Below are 23,029 nucleotides of genomic sequence, written 5' to 3' on the forward strand. Positions count from 1 at the left end.
CCCTGTGAAAAAACCAGCTGCCTGTTTGGTGCTAGGTCAGGCTTTGTTTGGACTATTGTTTAAATGTAAGCCTGGAGCTTTGCTGTTAGGCCTGGAGCTGACTTCCCTTCCACTGGGTTCCTGAATGACAAAGTATTTTAGTGGAGGTGGCACCTCTTTGTCGGGTTGTTTTGCAAATGCAGACCCAGTTCTTAACGGGAGAGGACAAAACAGGGATTTCTGCTTTACAGTGGAAAATGTTTGGGTTATGTTGTCCTGATTCCTTATAGTACCATAGGAGCATCCTTTAAAGAAAGAAATGACAATTCCTACAAGAAAAATCTCTTCCTTTGAGGTTTGTTATCTACTTTGGTTCAATAAAGCTAGACTTTAACTTTTTATCTTTGAGAAACAACTTTCCATATACATGAGAATTATCCCTAAATATTACCCTTTTGCCTTCTAATTGGCTAAATCTTTGCAAGTGGACAGTCATATTCCAGAGTAAAACTGCGTGGGGAGTAATAATGTGAGTTTCCAACCTTCATCTTGATTTGAATTAGCTTTCATTGGTGGAAAAGTCCTCTCATTATAAAGCCTGAGCTATAAGATTCTTGTGGCTTTGAATGTTGACCGTTTTATCCTGATAAATTCTGGTGTGTTACAGTTTCAAGCAATCTCTCTAAAAGTATAGATTTGTGCATCTGCCAGAAAACCAGCTCAGCTCTTCACCCACTCTGTTCTCTGCCAACAAATCATAAATTAACTTGGCCGTATTGAAGTATTTTCTGTATTTTTTTTAATCCTCTTTTAGAAGTGATTTGAATGCCTGTTGAAAATGTCTTCTGTGAGGGGCATCTTTCAGAGTTCCCATATGAGTGGGTTCAGTTTCGTAATTATGTGACTGCTATATATAGTGTTGTTTTTTAATCAAATAGCAGCAATCAGGCCGTTGTGGGTGTTTTGTATCTATGACTTGTGTGTAATATCAAGATAGACATGGAAATAGTACTGGTTAAAGTCATATAGCCTGTAGGAACCTTTTGCAGAAGGATTCAGGAGTTTCAACACATTTTAATGAAGCAGCTTTTCCCAAATCAAATGTCTTTTCCAAGATTTGTTTGAGACATCTTCCAGTTTTGCACTCTTTGCAATAGATACATAACAGGCTCTCAGGTTAATGAGGAGTAAGGGCACATTCAGTTTATTCAGACTTCTGACTGCAGAGTTGCCAAAAATGAAGCAGGAGAGGTGCCTTCCATCTGTCATTCTTCTACAGAAATCAGCAGTTTAGAAGTAGATGTAGCTGAGAGTTTATTTGCTGAGCTTCAGAGCTCACGAGTACACAGAGGAGAAAACAGGCAAAACTTAACGTGTTTGTTTGGGGAGGGAGGCAAAGTGAGTTTGCTGTGTAAATTTGTAAACAGGGTAGAAAGGAAAGGGAAGTTTCCTGAAAACATGTGCTAAAATAAATGAAGTCCAAGTACAGACTGGAAATCTTGTGAAGTCGTGCAGGGCGTTTTGGGAGAGTTGCCCTTGTGGGGAGCAGATGTTTGCTGAGGTCCTGCAGTCAATGGCTGCAGTGTTCAACTCCCCTCAGCCCCCTCCAAAACACACAGTTATTTCTGCTGAGCAACACCACCATAATCTCTTAGGCATAAGTATTTTTTAGCTCCTGTGATCTTAGATAGCCATTAAAAAGTGATGCTTTCTAACTGTGCTGCCACAAAGCTTAGTACTAGATGCTTCTTATACTGCAAAATGATAATAATGAACATGGATCATATGTACAAGGTCAGTTTTGTTTTTTCAGCATTATAGGCAGTGGTTTATTAGTTGAAAGATGGTTTATAGTGTTTCTTGTTGCTTTACTGCAGCGTAATTTTTTTTTTTTTTACTTATTGGCTGGATCCAGCTGAAAACTCAAAATACAGCCGGGGTGAAGCTTGTGCAGGCAGGTCATGTGTTACCAGTTGATAATATTAAACCCAGGAGGTTTAGGAGGTATTTACCCTTCTAGTAACAGCAGAGTAACATCTCTTTATGTCTTTCTGAACCCGACTGCTGCGACATCCTAAACGCACTGCACAAATCAGTGGGTTCTGGCATGTTTTTCACAGTGGAGGAGCAGAAAGTTGATGACAGTGAAGCTTTGATGAGGCACCAGGCTCAGCCTGGGCGAAGGGCCGTGCTCTCCGGAGGCGATGGAGCAGGGCCTGGCCTGACCCGGCACCGCAGGGCTCGGGGACCTCATGGAGCTGAAGTGTCAGGCTGGCTGCTGTTTTCCAAACAGGCCGTCCTAAGCTTCAAAATATTATTGCTCAACGGACCACGAGCTGAAATTGGTATTGATTCACCTCTAGGGCTGATGGCGGGATCACCACACGGCCCCACACTGTGCTGCAGGGACTCAAACCAGCTTTGGCAGTTGTGGTTCTGCTGCTTTGTCAAAACCAAATTCAATAGAAATACTGCACAAAATTATTTCTTGTTTATAGAATCCGAAGGCCTCTTTGCCACAGGATCTGGGCACTGACTTTTAGAACTTGCTTGTTTTTATTTGGAGTGGATCATGGTCTTCGAACACATTCGTGTGTCTCCCTGGCAGGTAGGGCTGGCTCATGGGCAAGATCTCACTTGTGGAACTTGATGTTATGCTCTGCATGGGATGGGATATGATCAGGGAATGGGCTGTTGGTAAAATCATCACTGTTAATTCACCAAGATTTATTCTGTGAGAAAAGAATAGTTTCAGCAGGATTATAGAGGTGCTGACCTGAGGTTCAGCTTTGGTTTTGGTAAAATCCAACCTCAGCTTAGTTCCCTTTAGCTGTCAGGTTGTTGTATATTAGCACTGAAGGTGTTTCTTCTTGACCCTCAGGCCAGCTTCCTGTATGAGCAAAGTGGAAGCTCATTGAAAAATTGAAACTATTCTTAGTAGGGCCCACTTTTGGTCATTTCCATTAAAGATAACAGTAACTGTTAAATGTAGAAAGCCAGGGTGATACATGAAAAATGTTGCATGCCAGCAAAGAATGAAACACCAGAGAAATCAGGCTCAGGTATCCCCTTGTTAAGTGGGTTTTCAAACTTGTTGCTGCATTAGGCTACATAATATTCTGAAGTAGCTGAGGAATAGCTGCTTTTTCTTCAGCATTAACAAGTAAAATTCTGATGGCTGTTTCCATATTACTGAAACTTTAAGTCTTCAGTGGGCTCAGTTGAGTTAGACATGGGATGGATTCCTTCAGACTCCCTTCCTGTTGCTGCTGACGCCTGTACAGCTCTGCTAGGGTTTGCTTCAGTCTTCTTGTTTGTTTTAAAGTCAGGATTTGCCAAAAAGACTGAAGAGAACTGCAGGTGTTTGTGGCAGTTTGCCTTTAAACCTGTTTTCCATAGAAGCAATATAACCAGGAGGTTTTAGTTCAGGCATGAGGAGACAGGATAAAATAGAAAGTTGTCACAAATAATTGTTTACCGTTAAAGTAACTTTTAATGTTTGGATGCAGTAAAGGTAGATGTCCCACTTAGACTCCCTAAGCTACCTCCTGTTTCCTGCCTTGATGGTCTAGGGATGTGCTAATCCTACAGCTGAGGAAGGGGGAGCTCCCTCCTGGGCTGTTCAGTTCAATTAACATCTCAGTTTCCCCTTGCTGGAGGCACTGATGTTTCAAATTGTGCTTATAGAAGACTAAAATTTCCTACTGCCCGTGGGCAGGCAGTAAAGCTGGTGGTTTCGTTGCAGATCCTATCAGGTATAGAACAGGGCATGGAGTCGAGGATATGGCCTGCAGCTCCTTAACCCTTCACAAGAGCAGCACAACAATAGTGTAAAAGCAGCTTCTGACCTGATTACATCAGAAATTTCACACCTGCAGTGCTGCTGTATCACCTTGCACACACACTTGTCTGTGTGTGTGGAGATAGAGAGCTGGTCCTCTGGGGCAACAGAAGAGCAGTACTTCAAAGCTGAGGGATTTGCATAGCCCTCCTGTGATGCCTTGTTTTATTGAGTAAGCAATATTAGGGAAGTTTACACTGGTATTGCAGTGCCTCTAGGAGATAGTGCTGGCCTGGTTCCTGAAATTCATTGTTCTCTCTCTTGCAGAGAGATGTGAGCCCCCAGCATGGTGCACTGGAGTTGTGCAGACATGTTTAATCTTACTGAACTGAATATCTGCTTTTCAGCATCTGGGCCCCGAGGATACAGTGCTAGTCAGAACAGGGAGCAACGAGGCTCCCGCGCCGAGCAGTTGCTCATCTCGGAACGTGCATGGAAAAGAGCTTACATCACACTCTCACCTGGACTGTTGCCCTTGATCTGTGGCACTTGCTAAAGAAGAAAATAAAATTGAGCATGTTTAAGCAAATGCTTTCCATGTTTTGATCTCATTTCTTGTGCTCAGATGAGCGTGGGCGGTGGCTCTTGGGCAGGGTCTAAGGTTCTTCCCAAGCCTACTAGAAAAGAGGAGTTAGCTTTGCCATTCAGACTGAATGTGCAAAGAGTCTGTAATCAGAGGTCAAAAATAAAGATGGCTATAATTAGTAATGTCCAAAGCAACTGGAAATTGTGTCAGGCAGATCTGAGCCAGCTTCTCTTTTTTTTCCATCGCCTAATGAATGAGAGCTGAGGTTACTCTCCAAGGATGAAAGAGGGCTGGGTTTGTCGTTTTTCCCATTCAGAGCTAGTGCTGTGGGGCAGACAAAAAGTCAAGGCTCCATTTGCAACCTTGTTTCTCAGCTGGTGAACCTGTAGGCAGGTTGTGAGCAATTAGGGTTTTCCCTAAAGCCTCTGAAATAATGCGTTTCTGCTTGGTGTCCTGCCGAGTGGCAGTGACGACATCCTGTCACCTTGGAGATGGATAAACAGCTTCAGCAACATTGGGTTATAATCTTTCAGGTCTGAGTTTCAAAGCTGGCAGCCATAGGACTGAAACCCGGGCCTAGCAGAGGTTTTTCAGTGTGGAAAGAGTCTAAATGTGCTTGAGAAAATGAGAGGATGGGAGAAAGAGTTTTAAGCGGAGCTCAGTGATGAGGGCTTTTGCTTGGCCGTGGCAGGACTGTCAGTGAAACAGATGAGCCTTGGCTCACATGCTCCTCACAGCCTGGGGTGACTCAGGTAGAGCACACACGTACTTGTGCCTGCAGGGCTTTATTTTTAGGTGTCTGAATCACTGTCATGCCCATCTCCTCCAAGAGCCGCCAGACGAGTGGGGATGCCCACGGACCCCATATTAAGTCATGTTTGGTGAACAGAGAAATTCAACAGATTCCCTCACCACCATTGCATTTCTCTGTTCAGGGCTGTTTGCTGAAGTAACGCAGATGTTGTGCCTCGTAGCTGGATATTTTTTTTTCCCCATTTAAAATTCAATGTTTATTAACATTCTTGGTGGCTTCCATGTGCAGAGCAGGGCGAGAATGGACCACAGTGTTCATGTTGGTGTTGGAGGCTACTTGAGTCTCTTTTTGTTCTAGTACTGCTGCCACAGGAGGTGGGAGTTACAAGTCATGTTACCAGTTTTGTAATCCCATTAGTTCTCTGGGGCTTGCAGGGCTGTGCAAAATCAGTACTTAAATGGGAAATTACCGGAGACTCACCAGATGCTGCACGAAGGTTTGTGGGTGATTTGGTGAATGTTTCTGCTTGCAAGTTGGTATGGCCTCAGTCTGCTGGGGTAGCTTTCCTTCTGATAAAACAGAGCAAAAGTCCTGTCTGCTGCTGCTGCTTATCAATAAATTACAGTATCTTTTTCAAAGAGAAATCTGAAAGCCAGCTTTGGTATGCTGGAGGAAACTGAACTTGGCTAGCAGAGTTTTACTCCCTTAAATCCCTCCTTGTTTGAATAATTGTACCTTTTTGCCTTTTTTTGTTTCTTTTTCCCTATAAATCAGTTGGGTGATATTGCTGCAATATTCAGCAGCTAAAGGATTCCTGGTTTGTGTGTCTGCATGCAAAGGAGATGCTTCTGAAATACTTCAGGTGAAAAGAACTAGGAGGGAATCTGGTCAGCTGCTCTGAACTTGCTACTTGATCTTGTGCATCTTCTCTTCCTTGCAATCTGAAGATTTGCTTCCAAATATGACACTGGAAGGAAGAAGAGCTGTAGTACTAATGCACCATAAAATTAAAGTTGTTGACTGACCCAATCCTTTTCACTGCAGTCAGGAGACGTGGCTGAATTGATAAGTTCCCCCTGTGCTTTCCAATTCCCTTGCAAACACTGTGAGCTCTTTCCACATGAGGTTGCTGCAGCTGGAGATGGTTCATTCATGGTTGCTTAGAAAGAAAAAAAAAAAAAATCAAAATAAAAATGTGCTCTCTGACAAATAAAAATGTTTTGCTTCCTCTGGAGGCCCCAGAGGGCGGCATAAAAATAATGAAGCCTGTGAGTCAGTGAGCATTGCCTGGCCAGCTGAGAGGGAACTGAGCCTCCCTTTTCCAGAGAAGTTTGTGTGCTGTCACTGCACATCATTAATGCTCACTGGTTTATGCTCATTCACTGTAATGTTGCCAAAAAAGAAAAAGGGCAGTCGGTCTTTCCGCTCCCAAAAGTTGGCTGCTTCCAAGGTGACGTGATGGTGGAGGAAAAGTTTCTTTAGCACTCAGGAACGATTGTTTGATTCTCGAGCTGCCCTTCCTCCATCGTTTTCCTCTCAAACCTGGCGGCTCTCCTAGCAATTGGATTCCCTGGAGAGGGACTTGGAGCAGCTTACAAACAACTCCACCTAAGGTACAAAGGTTAGGGTGGGCAAACTTCCTGATTGACACTGGACACTCCCTTTTTTTTTTTCCCTTTCCGGGTACCACACCAGGTCTTTTTTTTTGTTTCTGAATGATTTCTCTTTGCTTCAGTCTCTGGGGGTAATGGCAAAGTTGAGAAAAGTAAACTCAAGGAGCTGGAAGTGGTGGGTCTGAGGCTTTTGTAGCACCCGTGATGCAGCAGCTGATGTGTTTAAAAGGGATATTTTAGTTCTGTTCTGTCACATTCTGTCTCTTCTGTACTCGGGATCCCAGTTCATCCTTTTGGGAACATGCAGCATCGCACAAATGCTGCCTATCAGCATTTTTAGGCTTCTAAACATCCTCAGGACTTCTGGAGAAAGAGGGCGTGAAATGTAGCTGAAGGCTGTTTGCTGTGTACTGTGAGAGCTGAGTGACACAGTGCAGGTGTGAAAGGGTGGAGAAGTGTCTGGGGTTCTCCTCATCTGTTTCCTTCAACTCTCCTTAAAACCTGGTGCTTTCTCGGTCCTCATAGCTCCACAGTGGTGAGCTTGAACATTTTGTTGCAAGACAGACAGAGCTTCCCTCCAGCATAAAATTATTAAAAATTAGTTTTGCAAGTGCCCTTGCAGTAGGTTTCTGTTGCCCACAACCCAGTTATGAGCGTCACATCGTGCCTCCTGCACCAGCTCTGCCACCTCTTCTGTGGAGAAACTTGGCTGTTGGGAGAGGCTGTTTGAGTTTCCTGAAAGCTCAAAGGCTTGGATTTCTGTCAGTCACTATGATTTAAATGTTTACAGGAGAGCCCAAAAGCTTCAACCAGGGCACAGGCCCCCAGATCTGTGTACTTATAGGTATGGAGTAGATAGAGGTGGAAAGATGTTGGGAATTGTAGCAATGTTCATATAAAATCTTGAAAGACCTGTGCTTTGTCAGTCTCGTGGTAAGCTCTCACGTACTCGTCTGTCTGTCCTGAATCACCTGTTCTGCTGTGTTACTGAGGGCAGAATTGGGTCTGGAAGAGCCAGAGGCCCAGCCCTGGAGGCTCTCACTGGGTGCTGCACCACAGCACAGACAGTCCTCAGCGGAAAGGTCGTTTTGAACTCTAGCTCGTTATTTTTGCCTTTTGCTTCTGAACTCTTAAAGTCCCTGTCAGCTAGGGTTTAGCTGAAGCCTTGCAACTTGCCTTTTGTCTTCCCCAAATGATGGAGCTGAGCCCAAGGGAACAAATGCCATTTTAATGGGCATCGTTGTGTAACTCATTACATAAGTCACTGCTGCCTTCAGAGGACTCGTGGCAAAAGTGGCAGGAGCGGTTGATTAAAAATGTGCACAATAGCTTCATTATGGCATGGGGAGAGATGTCTGCTGTTATTTTTAATCTGATAGCTTTTAAATATGTGCATCCAGCAGAGACCCAAATGGCCTTTGAAAAAGGAACCGTTCGTGGTTTAAGATTTTTAGACTCCACTTCGTTCTTTCTAACGAGCCGCAAGAGTCAGGATAAGCTGGAAAATGAACCTTTTTTAAGGTTCTGTCTCCTCTAAAGCTGCAGGTTTTGGTGTGGGAAGAGAGAGTGAGAGAAGATTTAGGGTTAGTTTTTCAGATGAAGGAAAGGAAAGGTACTGTATTATAAGCTGGTGGGGTTTTTTTATTAAAAGTAAGTCTCTTTTCAATTAGTTATATATGATCCAAGCACTAGACAAGTTGAACAGTTAAATTGCCCATCCCAGCTGCTGGAGCCTTCCACTGAGCTGTGTCATAGTGACAAAAACATGACCAGGAGGTCCAGAAGCAGGCAGGGGGTTATTTCCCATCTCTGAGGCCTCCTGTGTGCTGGTTACACATGGCTGGTGAGCGGGACCCAGCAGCTGGAAATTCTGCTGTGACTGAGCTCTGTAAAAGGCTTGAACTTTCAGTATGACTTTAAATAATTTGCTGCTGGGTTAGGTTGATGGAATCCACCATCTTGCACGTGTTTCAACTCATTTTCTGGTGTTCATTTGAACCCAAGTGGAAAGTGACCATTTGACCATGGCAGGCATGGATGGTGTTGGGCTTTGACTTGCCATCTTTCTCCTAAGCAGCCTAGTTTCTTCATCCACAAACACATAAGCTGATTTATCTGCCTTCCCTTGTGCCTCTTTATCTACTGTTGTTTAAAGTCTGCAGTTCTTCCCTCCCCAGATTTAGCTTTCTGTTGGCAAACTGGCAGGCAGCACCCAGTGCTGAGCTGGGGGACGAGGCAGCTCCTGTCTGACCATGATTTCCCCGGCCCGGTGGGGCTTGAGGGGTGCTGAAAAAGCCCCTCTGGCCACACCTGAGAGCAGGGCTGGTTGGAGCAGGCCTGTAGCGTGAGCTCTGCGGTGGTGTGTGTGTGGTCAGACCCCAGACACGTGCTGGCCAGGGGGGGATGAGCCTGAGAGCCGAGCAGGGCCGTGACTCAACAGCTGGAGCGAGTTCAAGCACGGCGGAGCGGGAGCCTCACTAATAGGGGATGGAATTAGCCGTGAAACGGGTGACGTAGCAAAGCTCCCGCTCAGAAATCGAGAAACCCAAATCCGTAATAAAGTAATTTGGAAGGGATTTTTTTTTTCCAGTTGTGTGCTGCAGCCCTGGAGCATCCAGACAGATGAAATACGGAGAGATGGAAAGTCAGTGGTTCCTTTGAGACAGAAACGCTTTGATACAACGCTTTATATTTTTTTTTCCCCCTTCCAGTTGAAATCACTCCATCGGGTTTATTACCCTGACTTTTGCCATTTATCTGAAAAATATTTGGGCACTACATAGAAGTAAGTACAGAGTACCTTCCTCCTGTGCATCAGAGAGGAGTAAGAGCAGCTGAGAAAGCTGGTGCTGAGACTCCAGCTAAACACTGCTGGCTATTCATCAATAAGAAGCAAGGGTAACACGATAGAATAATTTCCAGTGGGCAGACTCCCAAGCTCAGAACAACCTCAATGCTGCATTAAGGGGTTTGGTTACTGCAGATAGGCAGGAAGGAGCAGAGGGACAGGAGAAGTGGTTTGAGCACTGCCATGGCTCTGTTTTCTGCCTCTTTCTGTATGTTATCAAATTATTTGATCTGTAAAGGCATGCTGGGCTGTTTGAGCTTTTTAACTGGATAGACACAGGACATTAGATTTGTAAATTTGTAAAGAAAATTACTTTTTCAAAGCAGACCAGTGCTATGGTAACCAGTCTGGGAAGTCTCACTCAGCTGTGCTGTTTGCAGGAGGCTTTCAGGCTTCCCATATAAAAACTGAGGTACCTTAGACCATTGAGCTGGAATACTTTCCTACTTCGGTGTCACTTCTCTTTTATGCCACTTCAGATTCATTACAAAGCAGATTCTGCTTATAATGCTCGAATGATGTATCAGCTTGCCAACCATAAAGCCCATTGTGCTGGATAATGTCTGTTGGCATTCACTGAGTGCAGCCACAGGAGCTCCACAGCTTGATCCGTGCACAGGGGGAGAGGGGCTGCAGTGTGATGGAGATGCTCTGCTGGAGTCACTGACTCACCCTCTGCTCTGTTTAGACAAGTTGCTTCACCTCTGTGTCTGCTTCCCATCTGCAGGGTAAGGTTAAGACCTGACTGTTTAAGGATGAGAACGATATGTTTGTAATGTGCTTGGAACAAGAAAAGCGCTATTTTAAGTGCTAAGTGTAATTGAGTGTGAGAGAATATTGGTTTGTGACTCATTTGTTTAACTGCAAATGCATCAGAAACTTGTGAGCAGATGAGAGCTGGAAAGTGCTTGGTGTAGATGGAAACCCATGGCAGTAAAAAGCTGCATTAATTTGTGATCTTCAAAGCAGGACTTAGCAGGGTTGTTCAAACAGTAACGTTTATTATTTTTGCAAATGTCAGCTGGTTTACTTCATTAGTACTATTTTAAGAAGTTCCTATTCTGCTTCTGTCCTTGCTCTGTGGGTCTGTCTTCCATCAGAGTGTGGTGCACAAATGATTTGGTGTTTGGTGTGACCAAAGGGCGAAGAAAGTAAAGGGCAGTGGTTGAGCTGGTGGTGGTGAAGGGGATCTGCTGTCAGCAGAAAAGAAACTTTCTCTACTGACAAGACATCTTTTGGAAGTTCCTGACCATGCACACACATTGGTTCAGCCATTTGAGTGCTTGCCCCATAGAGATGGGTAGAGATGTCTGGTGGCAAGGAAAAAAGGAAATGGTAGTCCTCTGAAATCTTTCTCCCTTTCAAATATTGTCCCTACAAGACAAAGTTATCGCTATGGGCAACCAAGGGTTTTGTAGGCATTTAATGTTTTCTTAATGAGACCAGCAGTTTGGATCTCACTGCAGCCCATGAAGGAGCCAGACACAATTTGTTGCTGCTACCATTATTTCCCCGTAGATTAATTATTGTAATTGTTTGCCAGTTCTCAAAAAATTAATTCAGAGCCATGACTCCTCTTGGCAAGCGTGTGCATGCGTGCATGTGTGGAAATTCTCATATGGTGTATGCAATAAATACAATTGATTTTTTGGGGAGGAGTGCAAGAGCGTTATCACAGCAGCCAGGAACTGTTTTCAGTGGTGACCTTCAGCACCCTGTGGAGCCAGAGAGGTTTTAAAGGTTTGGAGATCCCCTCGTGGATGTAAAGCACTGACGTAAATTGTTGCTAAGTTGGGGTGCCAGCTGCTGTAAGTGATTCTTCAGAGGCCAACTGATATGCCTGGATTTATCTGCAGTGACCAAGGTTTTTAGTGCCTCCCTCCTCAGTGAACTAAAAAGGACTTGATGATACGAAGAAAACTTTGAAAAACATTTAGTTCTGTAAGCAGAGGACAGGTCTGCAGCCAGGCTAGATTAGGATCGGTGCTCACGCAGCTTCTATTCATAGGATCCTGCAGAGTTTTGGTCTAGAGGACATACCTAACCAGAGTGTTGGCCCTGGTGAACATGCTCATAGCAGGGTCTTAACACACTACCAGGAAACCAAGTTTAAAGGGAGACAACCCTTACGGGGAGGGAGGCAAGAGCAGGTTCCTTCCCTTGGCTGTGGTTAGGTGAGTGGTGAGTACAGGAGCAGTGTTTGCACTGCTGTGTGGTATTGGGCTCCTGGGTGCTAGATTTGACTCAGCAGCCCTTGCTGTTTGCAGTCTGCATGCTAACCAGGTGGTGCAGTGCTGCATGCACGGGGCTGTCCTTTTAACTCGCTGCAGCCAGTGCAGTGAATTCCCAGATAATCTAAGAGGAAAATGAAACATGCAGCAAAACTGCTTACTTTTCTTGATAATGTAGTTAAAGACAAGTTGGGTAACTTCTGTTGAATTATCTGGGTCACTAGAGAGCAATTCAGACCTTCATTTATTAAAGTGCTCTTTGCACAAAATACATTCTAAATTGCTCTCTACAAGGCAGCTTATTTTTATTTTAGCTTCATGGCTACAGATAAAAATATATTTCAACGGTAAGTCTGCATATGGCATGATTGCAAACCTTTGAGACTTCTGCTTTGAAATATCCAAAAAACCATGAAAATACAATTTTTAAAAGGGCTGAGCAGTTCTGCAGTTAAGCTCCTTGAAGGATGCCCTGATATCAAAGCAGTTCCTCTGTTCCCCAGTTTGGGATATTGGAAGTGAAATCCATTGCAAAAGACATTTTTGTTTAGATTACTCATGGAGCCACGTTCAAAATTGATGCTACCAAGTGGGTAGAGATCAGCATCCTGGGAAGGGCATTATCTTGGACTGTGTTCTCCCTTCCAGCCACGAGTTCTGGGTACCAGGCAGAGCCCTGCCTGCACACCCACGTGCCAGAGGTCTGTGAACAAGTCTCTTCATCCCCTTGACTCAGTTGCTCATCTGCAAAAGAGGGATGATGATTACCTCCTTTGTAAAGTGCTTTGGAATCTGCTGGAGATAAGTGCTTTGAAGAGAGGTGTTTTTCCTCTTCTCTCCAAGGCACGGGGCAGCAGCAATCCGGCTGTTCCTGCCTCTGCTCTGCAGCATTGCTTCCTCCAAGGTGAATCAGGAAATGGTGGGGATACTGTGGTTGGAAACGTAATAGAGAGCTACAATTTATTATTTTTTTATCCTGTTCCACTCAATAAATTTACATGGTGCAAGTATCTTCCAGATAATGCTGTAACACAGCGTCCCTGTTTTCAAGAAATTTACCCTAATCCTGTATTTCTGTGTCTTTCTAGATTCTGAGCGTTCTCATCTCTCCTCGTTCACCATGAAGTTGAAGGGCAAGTTTCATTCACCAAAAATAAAGAGAACACCTTCAAAGAAGGGAAAACAAGCTGACCTGACAGTGAAAACACCAGAGAAGTCAGTGAACAAAGTAAGTCAGGGCCGTGTTCTGCCAGTCCTGATGGTTTCTTGCTTCCTGGTACTCGTTTTATGATATTCCTGGGCATGACTTTGTCCTCTGCAGAATTCTACAGCTCAGGGATCCTCAGGGTTACTTTATACTTATTTATAAACTGCACTGTGTAGTATTAAATCAAGGCATGTACTTCCCTTTGGAGGGTATGATGAGACCTCCTTCCATAAGCGTTTAAGTATCTCATTATGGAACGTGGTGTATGGCTTGACACATGCACACCCTGTGGGTTAAGCTTACAGCTTCCAAACAACTGCCTGATTTTGGGGTGTGATCCATTTGAAAAACCCAAACCCAGGCAAGCAAGTCCTTGAAGATACTCCAAAGCTGTGCTCAGTCTCTGGTGACATCAGCAGGGAGAGTCGAGCAGATGTGTTCCAGCAGCTGCTGATCCCAGCACGATGTTCCTCAGGCCCAGGTCCTCCAAGAGCTGAGGTCACAAACCTGTCAGTGTTATCTCCTCTCCTGTTGTGACCTGATTATGGAGGCTGGAGACTCTCTCTGTAGCAGTGCTGTTGCAGTCAGTTTTCAAGTATAAGTCGAAGCCAAAAGTTAAGAACAATCGAGGTTATTTATGATAATTCATAACATTTCCCAGTTGTTAAAGGTCTCATCCAGTGTGTGCAGTGCCAGACATGCAAACTTTTTTAGATTATCTCTGCTGAAGGTTGTTGTAGTGTTATTGAGAGCAGCCAGCAAGATACAGTTATCTTATGCTGTATGATTTGCTTAACACCCAGAGAAGTTGCTGCAGGGCTTCCTCACCCTGTTCTGCACCATCAAGTGGAAGATGATGAGGGTTTTTTTCCCCAGGCTGTATTTTTTTTCCCCAGGAGGCTGTGAATACACTTCCTAAAGAGCTGAGCACCTTGCATTGCTCACTGCTATTTAAAAAATAAAATAAAAATTAAATCCGAGAGTACTCCTTGAAGGCTTTTAATTCCAATGATGTTTCAGGATGGTATCTTGAGATAATTTAGAGGCCTTCCTTTAAACTGATATGTGACCACATTAAATGCACTAGAAAATGAAGAGCCCTTTTCAAAATGCTGTTCTATAGCAAATACATGGTATGTTAATAATAGATGAAGTTTTTGCTTTTCTTTCCTTCCCCTAAAAATGATGCAAGAGGATTTACTAATAAGCTATGCTGGTCATCAAACCCTTTTTTTATGTACAGATTGGGATTTTTTTATTGGAAAACAAAACACTTGCAATAATTTTTATTACTGTACATGATTATTTAAGCTGTATTCATTTTTATACTGCGAAATTTAGTTGATTTCTGGTTCATTCCTTATCTATTTTAATAGCTAGTGGCCAACTAATCAATTAGTTGGATGTAGGCAGCTCATTAGCTTTGTGTGGAGGGAGTGGGGAAGAGGATATGCCTGGATAGCTGCCAGGTTTTCTCACTGGAATATAGACATCAGTTGACAAACAGGAGATTTTCTGTCAGAAGGCACACTTGATAAACTAAATATCATCCTTTTCTCCCTCTTAAGTACTTAAGATGCTATTTTCGTGCTCTTGAAGTAGATAATCACTGTAGAGCAGAAATAGCAATACTAAAAATTAATGTAAAATCACTGTGTGTATGCTGAAGGTTATGCTCAGCCCATGCAAACATCTTCTCCTCTTCCCCTTTATACCTTGATGGGGGCAACACTGGAGGAGTTTTTTCCAGAGCCTCCTTTTGTCCCCTGGACCCTGTCTTTGATTCTTATCATAGGGCATAGTGTAGGTACCACGGTGTCCTTTAACACTATGTGCAGATTTATGACATGTTTTTCACTGCCAAAATGTAGGGGAAAAAGGGATGGTTCCAGCTTTTGTGGTTGGGTGTGACCCTTGCTGGTCATCTGTGTCTCATACATGATGCATTTGCAATGATCATTTAAGGGAAAACTTCAAAAATCATCCAAAAATATCTACATGTGCCAGGCAGGGGAATGGAGATGCTGTTTTGCCTGAATGTTAAGTTTTTCTCATTTAATGCCCCAAAGGGAAATGTCTGGATGCCCCATCCTGAGAAATGTTCAAAGCCAGGTTGGATGGGGCTTGGAACAACCTGGTCTAGTGGAAGGTGTCCCTGCCCATGGCAGGGGGTGGAATGAGATGGGCTTTAAGGTCCCTCCAACCCAAACCATCCTGGGATTTTATGCTTCTATGCACACACATGCACACCTACGTATGAAATCTCTGGACCTTGGAAGAGGATTCATTAAAAAGTGTTCTTGGGGAATATCACCCAAAGAGCTAGTAGGAAAGCAGGAAAAAAAGGAAAAAGGGCTGTGTCCCAGATAGTGGCTGGACTCCCATGCCTTGGTGTCCTTGACGGAAGGGTTTGTGTTTCCACTTGTCATTCTGAACTCTCAGTCAGACCCATCCCTCCCATGCACCAGCAGAGTGTTTAAGCTATTAAGTCTCAAGCCTTTCTACAGGAAGCAGTTGTTGAATGAAATCCATAAACAGCCACTGGAGCAGGAACTGCAGCCCACATTTTTTCACTTCTGTTTGAGAGCTCTGAGTGCTGGGCCATGGTCATACTCACTCAGGGAATACACGGACTCTCTGATCCCTGAAATGTGTGATCATTCCATATGAAATGCAAAACCTTCAGGGAGAGACTGAACCTCTCCATAGATGGACTCAATGATCCTAGAGGTTTGTTTCCAACCTAAATGTTTTTATGATTCTGTATCCCGGATTAAGCTGTGCAGTGGTGAGGGCACATACCTGCAAAATGGAAAATGTCCTTTTTCATATCAGTGAGTTGCCAGAATGCTTCTAAGCAAGAGAGTTCAGGGCACTGTGGGCTGCAGATCAGAACTTGAGGTGCCTGGCAAGCAGTATTGTCAAAAAAGTGGAAGCAGCAGCGGATTTTGGGCCCTTCCCAAATGAGATAGAAAATGACAGAGTGGTTTGCAGATCTTGGATTAGAACTTAGACTTCTAAAGTTGGAGCTAGATGGAACTTGGGATTCTAATTCTTTTATGCATCTGGCCCCAAATTACTAACCAGTGCTGCCTATAAATTGTTCCTCCTAAAACCTTTTGGGCTGCTGGCCTGATTTTGCAGAAAAGCAGCAGTTTAACAGCTGACAAGAGTATGGGGAGCACACAATGCCCATAGGTCGTTAATTCTTGAAGGAGAATTTACTGAGGAGATAATGGATGAAATCTGACTCTGTTAAGCTCTCTGCTCCTTTTCTAGCAGTGTGCAGGAGTTAATTTAAATCTCACTTAGGAATTACTTGTGGCATTAAAAGTCCTCCAGGCATACTCTGGTAAACTTTCCCTGTCCAGAGTGCCATTAAGGTATCATGTATCACTTCTGAATTTCCTCTTCTAGTGTTGGTGGTAGCATGAAAGTTGGTGACCACAACTCAGCCTCATTTCAATGAATTGTTCCCTTCTGCAACATTCATTCCCCAGTGCCAAAATTTAGCTTTCACACCTTGTCACAGTGGAGAGTGTGCGAGTTCCCTCATTCCAGCAGCATCACAAAATTACTTAGCTTGGAGGTTCATCAGAGTGGGGTTTTTTGTTTGGAGGTTTTCTTGTATTTTACAAGGGCATGTAGTGATAGGATAAGGGTGATGTCTTTACACTGACAGAGGGCAGGTTTAGATTAGATATCAGGAAGAAATCCTTCCCTGTGAGGGTGGTGAGGCCCTGGCACAGGTTGCCCAGAGAAGCTGTGGCTGCCCCATCCCTGGAAGTGCCCAAGGCCAGGTTGGACGGGGCTTGGAGGAGCCTGGGCTAGTGGAAGATGTCCCTGCCATGGCAGGGAGTGGAACTAGCTGGTCTTTAAGGTCCCTCCAACCCAAACCATTCTGTGATTCTGTGATATGTTTTTTTCTTTCACCCTCCCCAGTTTGGCATGGGAGTTTCAAAGCAGTGCCCTTGATGTCATCAGCAGTGTTAATCTTGACCTAAAACTGATCAAGATTAGCCTTCAATTTGGAATGCAGGTAATGCAGAAAGTTAAAGCATGGGTGTAATTTTGCACTGACTGTTCTTTTGAAAGAGCAGCAACTCAGTTTAAAAGTGGTTGTTTGTAGAAGGGGTTTTCTCCACTTCTCATGGAATATACCTCAGTGTCACCATGGTCCAGGTGTGTTCAATGAACCTTGCCCTTAAAAACCCTGAAGTTTTAACACATCTGTCCTTTTCCCCCTCCTCTTTAGAATGTGTCGTGGCTGGAGGAGAAGGAGAAGGAGGTCGTCAGTGCACTGCGCTACTTTAAGACAATTGTGGATAAAATGGCAATTGATAACAAAGTATTAGAGATGCTGCCAGGCTCAGCCAGTAAAGTGCTGGAAGCCATCCTGCCCTTGGTGCAAACTGATCCTCGCATCCAGCAAAGGTGAGTTTGGATTTTGGGAGCATGACAGACCAGCGGGCTCCCAGCTTCTATCCCTGTGTCTGAAGACCCACGTCGTGCAGGGGACAGGGAATGCTGTGGTGGCTGATGAAGCGACCGCTATTTTTGCTAATTACGTGGTGGTTTTCAAACATAATTTAAAAGCAGATTCCCTGCTGCGAAGAAGCTCATGCTGTGGAAAGATAAAGCAAATCAGACCGGTTTCAGAGAGGAGGAAGGGATGATTCTTAGCATAAACTTGGAAATTCATCATTTGCTAGTGGGAGGTTCTCCTCAGATGGTATTACTGTTTCTGCAGTCCATGATGGTACCCTGAAAGCTAACAAATCCAATAGCTTTACCTGAAAAAGGAGTTTATCTTCAGAGTAATCCTTTTCTGTGTTCACTTTATCCACCCTGATATTACAGAAGTCTGAGCCTTCACTTTTTACAGCTTTTTTTGATTTTACTGGATCAGATGTAGAAGTAAATAGATGTACTTCAGCAGATTAACCAAGTTCATTCCCGTGCTCACTCAACAGATTATTGTTTTATGTTTTAACAGATTATGTGTATTATGTTTTTAGCAGTTAGGCAGTGGTTTTGAAGCCATGAAAGAAGTAGAAATTTGCCAAAGCCAAGCTCATCATGGATTATAAGAATTTGTAGACTTGCCAAACCATAGAAATACAGCTGCTGTTCATCCCATGGATGCTGGAGCTGTTGATTTACAGAAAACATTGTTGAATAATATGGAAAGAGCAAAGTTAGCCCAGACAGAGAAAAGCAGATAAAACTAAGCAGAGAAATGCAGGTGTTTGGTTCCTGAAATCCTGCCAGGTTTTGCACTGTTCCTATTTGTTTTCCCATTAAATATCTCCAAATCTTTTTCTTTCAAGATCCTTATTTCAACTCTGGTGCAGGAAGGGTTTATAGTGTGGTTGAGACAGCACTGGGGTGCCAAAGGCTTTGCAAACAGAATGCTCAGCTGTGTTTGGCCCCAGTGCACAGGCCAAATAGGTAAAAATGAAGGAGCCAATGGGATTGTATCAGTTCTGTGGCTGAGACAGGTAAGATCCAGTTTAGGTTGGATCTGTTGAACCACAAAGTCCAATAGCTCTTGGAATGGGAATGCTCATCAGGCTTCTGGATACAGACACAGAAGTTTCTTCAGTTGTTACCAGGTTTCCCCTTGCCATTAAATTCCTGACAAGCACCTGCTTTCACTTAATAAAAGAGAGAACAAACTTTCCTCTTACACCAAGAGAACATGTGAAATGTCAGCAAGTATGTTTAGGATAGAACAGGCCATTTTCATAATCACTTGATTTGATTTATGTATTCAGGGGGTGTTTGCTGGGTGATTTTTCCTTCCAAGAATATATTTGGAAATAAATATCAAATAAGTGGTGTTCAACAGATGAAGTATTTCAGACTTTTCTATTCTTCACAATTTTTATCTGTTCTCTCTTAGTGGTGAACTCATGCAAACTTGACTGTTGGATACTCATATTTGTCCATATAAGCAGAATTTTCAGTCAGTACTCAGTGGAGTCTTCTGCACAGTGATAAGTCTCTCTTTCTGGAAACAGTGTGGATTAAGGCACAGATCCCAAGTGTATGCTCTGCCTGTTTTAGCCTCCCAAAAAACCCAAAAGGAAATCTGGCTTTCTAAAAAAGCCATGTCCTTTCCTGCCTACCTATTGTACTTTAGTGGCAGGACACAAAGGGGTGATTTTGATGGCAAATCCCCCTCAAGAAAAGTGAGCAAGACTTGTGTCAGTGTAGAAGAAAACCCTACAATTACTGTTGGACTTTTTTTTGCTTTAGGGGAAGCATTTGCATCAAGGAAAAAAGTAATTAAATCTAGCACAAAATGGGCTTTCAATTACCGCCTCCTTAGAAGGAAGCAGGCTGAAGATTAATGGCAAGGAAATCAAAGCCACAGAAAGAGATGGGGGAGGGCCCTGTTTAGGAAAAATCTCGTACCAAGCTAATTTCATTTGAAATGAGAACAAATGGCAAGCAGCATCCTTTAAAAAAAAAAACAAAACAAAACAAACAACAGCCAGACTCAAGTCCTTGCCATTGTTTGTATCCCCTGGTCCTAAGGTGACAACAATTCTTTCCCCAGTCCTGCAAACCTCATTCACCTAAATGAACTCATTGAAGCTTGTGGGCTTGGTTCTTTTCTGGCAGATAATGAAATTACTGGAGTTGAGCCAATGTAAAATGGATAGCAAAGAGAAACGGGAAGAGCTGGAACACTTGTACCAGTAATGATTGCAAGATTACACCTTCTCTTATCTGTTTATGGTTTTGATGCAGCTTGAAATTGATTTAACTTGACAAAGAATTGCTGAGGCGCTGCCATCAGCAGTACTGTTAACACACCTTGTTTAGTAATGAAGTCAGTGTTTTCAGAATGGCCAGGAAAATGCCTGGGAGCACTGTTGTTACAGTTCACTTTTATTTAGAGTTGTCATCCTTCCAAAATTCCTCCCCCCCCCCCTCTTCAGAACAATAGCTTCCATTCTGTTTCTCATTAAAATCAAAACAAAGCAACACCCTTCCTTTTTCAAACCTGAAATTCATTCAGTTCAATTTCTCTAAAGAAGTAATTTTAATTACGTGTTTTCAGGCATTATAAACAGTGAGGCAATGATTTGTAAAGGAATGAATAGAGTCAGCTCTCAATGATCCAAGGCATTTTTGGGGAGAGTTAATAAGGAAGAAGGAAACCATAGATAATACTAAAATAATATAGTTTAAACTTAAATGTAGCACTTAAGTACTTACGTTTAAAGTTAAGGCATAGGATGGAGCTGTAAATTAAAATGGAAGGAATGTTATTTTAAGCATTGCTGTGTTAACCTGCAACCCAGATAATTCCTCCTGATAACTGGGAATGAACTGCTGATGGTTTGTACTTCCATATTGTCATCCCGTTGGGTGCTAGAGAATGGGAGAGCAACTGCAACCCTGAGCTTTGTCACCTGCTACACACAGATTCTGAATGTCAGAGAGAGAAAAGGAGAACACACCTTTAACAGTGTGAAATGCACTCTCATAACATTTGATAAGGTCTCCATAATTTCATTTTGTTCTTTTTTTTTCCTCCTCTGCTGCCCAGTTCTGCCATCTCGTCCTGCTACAGCCGCGTGTACCAGAGCCTGGCCAACCTCATCCGCTGGTCTGACCAGGTGATGCTGGAGGGGGTGAACTCAGAGGACAAGGAGATGGTGACAACAGTGAAGGATGTCATAAAAGCTGTTCTGGATGGAGTCAAGGTACACCAGAGAGATATTGTAAATCACATTGTATAAAGTACGTGATAACGTGTTTTAGAAAAGATCTGTGTAAAAGAGGTTTTTAAGTGTGGGTTAAATATGAAGGTCCTATTCTTGCCTTCAGTTAACTATCCCTTAAATCAGCTGCTCCATAGGTGAAATGATCCTGCTTGGAGTGCTGGTTAAAGATTAGCACAAACAGTTTGGCTCTTAGTGTGAACTTCTGAAATGCTTACCCTGGCATTTGGGTGAATTGGAAGAAGCAATAAATCTTTATTTGGCATTGTATTAATTTTTTGGCAAGTCATTCCCAGTCTCCTATGCAGAGTTTGCATATTTTCTGTCTAGGCAGAATAAAATGAAAATGCTCCCTGTCAATGCCCACAGAGAATCAAAGGCTCCAGCTCCATCTTCTGATATAAAATTCAAGGGATTTGTCAGTGATACATCACCACTCTCAGTGGCTGGATTAGGGTGTGGAACAGGTGATGAGCTAAACTCAGTTTTCTGGAGATTAATTTTGCATAACTAATGGAAATGTTTAACAGAAATCTTTGTATCTATTGTGAGACCTGCTTGTAGCATTCCCTCACTGTTCCACCCTGTGAAAGCTGTTGGATTTCCTTCTACCTCCCTGGGAGCTTTTGGTACCCATTATTTCTGTGTCCCAGGCTTGTCATTCACCTGTCTTAACACTGCAGGTAAAAGTTTGCTTGACCTGGGTTTAGGACAGACTGTCATCTCCTGCTGAGTGCAAAACCAAAGTGGATCTCCCTGGCTTTGACTGTCACATTTTCAGGCCTCTTGGTTTGCATCCTCTGGATATCTCTTTAGTGTTACTCAAACACAGATACTAAAATCTACTATTACTTTATGAGCCTTTTAAATAAATATCTTTGAAACCAAACATTTCCATCACCTAAAGAAGACGGATTTTCCAGGATTATTTTGCGCAATATGCTCTTTAAGCTCCACGTTTTAAAAGTAAAGCTGGTCTTAAATTTGCACAGCGGGAGAGAGAAAAAGAGTTTAGCCCAGAGTCTCAGCTGCTGTTAGTGTGGGAATTCAGCAGCAATTTGCAGTATGTGAAAATCTGTAATATCTGAACTGTAATACCCCAGCAAATGGTGAGTTATCACTGACTGAATCTGCACAGTCCTGTGGAGAGAGGTGTTATCCCCAGACCCAGGGCAGAATTGTGTGGTCTCATTGCAGGAGACTTGGGCACACGTTGTTCACTTCAAGCAGTATTTAAACCCTTGGTACCTGTTACTTCCAGCCAGAGCAGCATCCTCTCTGGATGGGGGAGAAGGTCTGGGTTGGGGGGAAAGCCTTGGGTGGGAGAAGATCTCAGTCTTGGACATCTGCTCTGTGATCCAGCCCAGGCTGGGAGCAGCAAGGGCACGTCCATGCAGTGCTAAACCTGAGCTCTGGAGCCCTGCTGAGCACTGTGGTTATATCAGTCTCTACTTTGTTGTTAGACTAAAGCTTATTTTGGCCTTCCAGTTGGAGCTGACTTGTGTCTGGTCAGCCTGGAACATGGTTGGAGCAGATGTGTGGCTGTCTGGGTAGATGTGAATGTCTCTGCCCATCAACAGGGCACAGCATTTGGAAGTGGCGTGCTCTCATCTACTTCATGGCAAAGCACAAGGTTTATTTTAGTAGAGCCAAGCCAATTTTCAGATCTGGAAGCAGAACTGAGAAGTTGGACACTTCTCTCCACAGCAGAACCTACTTTGTTTTTCTGGCAGATCACACAAGATCCACTTCCACATTTCAGTGCTTATTTCCCCCTTTATTTTCAGAACTGAGCATAAAGGAGTCGCTTGTTCACCTCTGTAACTTGATGTTTTGATCTCAGGTTTTAGAGCCTTGCTAGGCATATGTAAGGGGGAAAAAATTCCTTGTTTTCATTATATAACTTCTTAAAAATCCCTCTCCTTTTGGAATTTCCAGCTTGCTGAAGTAGCATAAGTTTGCAGAGAGGCTTTAATTATCTCTAATCACTGCTGCAGGAATCTCTTTCCTTGCTGATAAGGCATAGCATAATGTGCATCTGGCTCAGTTGTGTGCTGATTACCTCTGTGTGTATGCTAAAGATCTTGGCTTGATTTTCAAGTGCTAGTTCTCACTTGGGGATAGTAGAGAGGAGAAACAGTCAGGGTCTGGTGATACTTGTCAAAGTTTGAAGGGAAAGTGGTCCTCCCAAGTGTTAACAATCTTTCGTTGTCTTGGTGCCTCTGGTGAGAGGTGCTCTGGGGTTTTTTCCCCACAGTCCCAATGCTTTGAATCATTCTGAAGATATTTTT

General features: G+C 43.4%; 1 protein-coding gene across 1 annotated transcript in view; it reads left to right on the plus strand.

The window, feature by feature from the left end:
• Positions 1 to 23,029, plus strand: part of RAPGEF1 (Rap guanine nucleotide exchange factor 1) — an 83,084-nt gene that overhangs the window by 18,786 nt on the left and 41,269 nt on the right. The window contains exons 2-4 of the mRNA XM_018074298.2: positions 12,881 to 13,020; positions 17,255 to 17,433; positions 20,564 to 20,720. Of these exons, the coding sequence (XP_017929787.1) occupies positions 12,881 to 13,020; positions 17,255 to 17,433; positions 20,564 to 20,720 (476 nt within the window). The remainder of the gene's footprint in view (positions 1 to 12,880; positions 13,021 to 17,254; positions 17,434 to 20,563; positions 20,721 to 23,029) is intronic.

Source organism: Manacus vitellinus, unplaced genomic scaffold, assembly GCF_001715985.3.
Source record: "Manacus vitellinus isolate BGI_N305 unplaced genomic scaffold, ASM171598v3 scaffold_27_pilon, whole genome shotgun sequence".
Classification (NCBI taxonomy): Eukaryota; Metazoa; Chordata; class Aves; order Passeriformes; family Pipridae; genus Manacus; species Manacus vitellinus.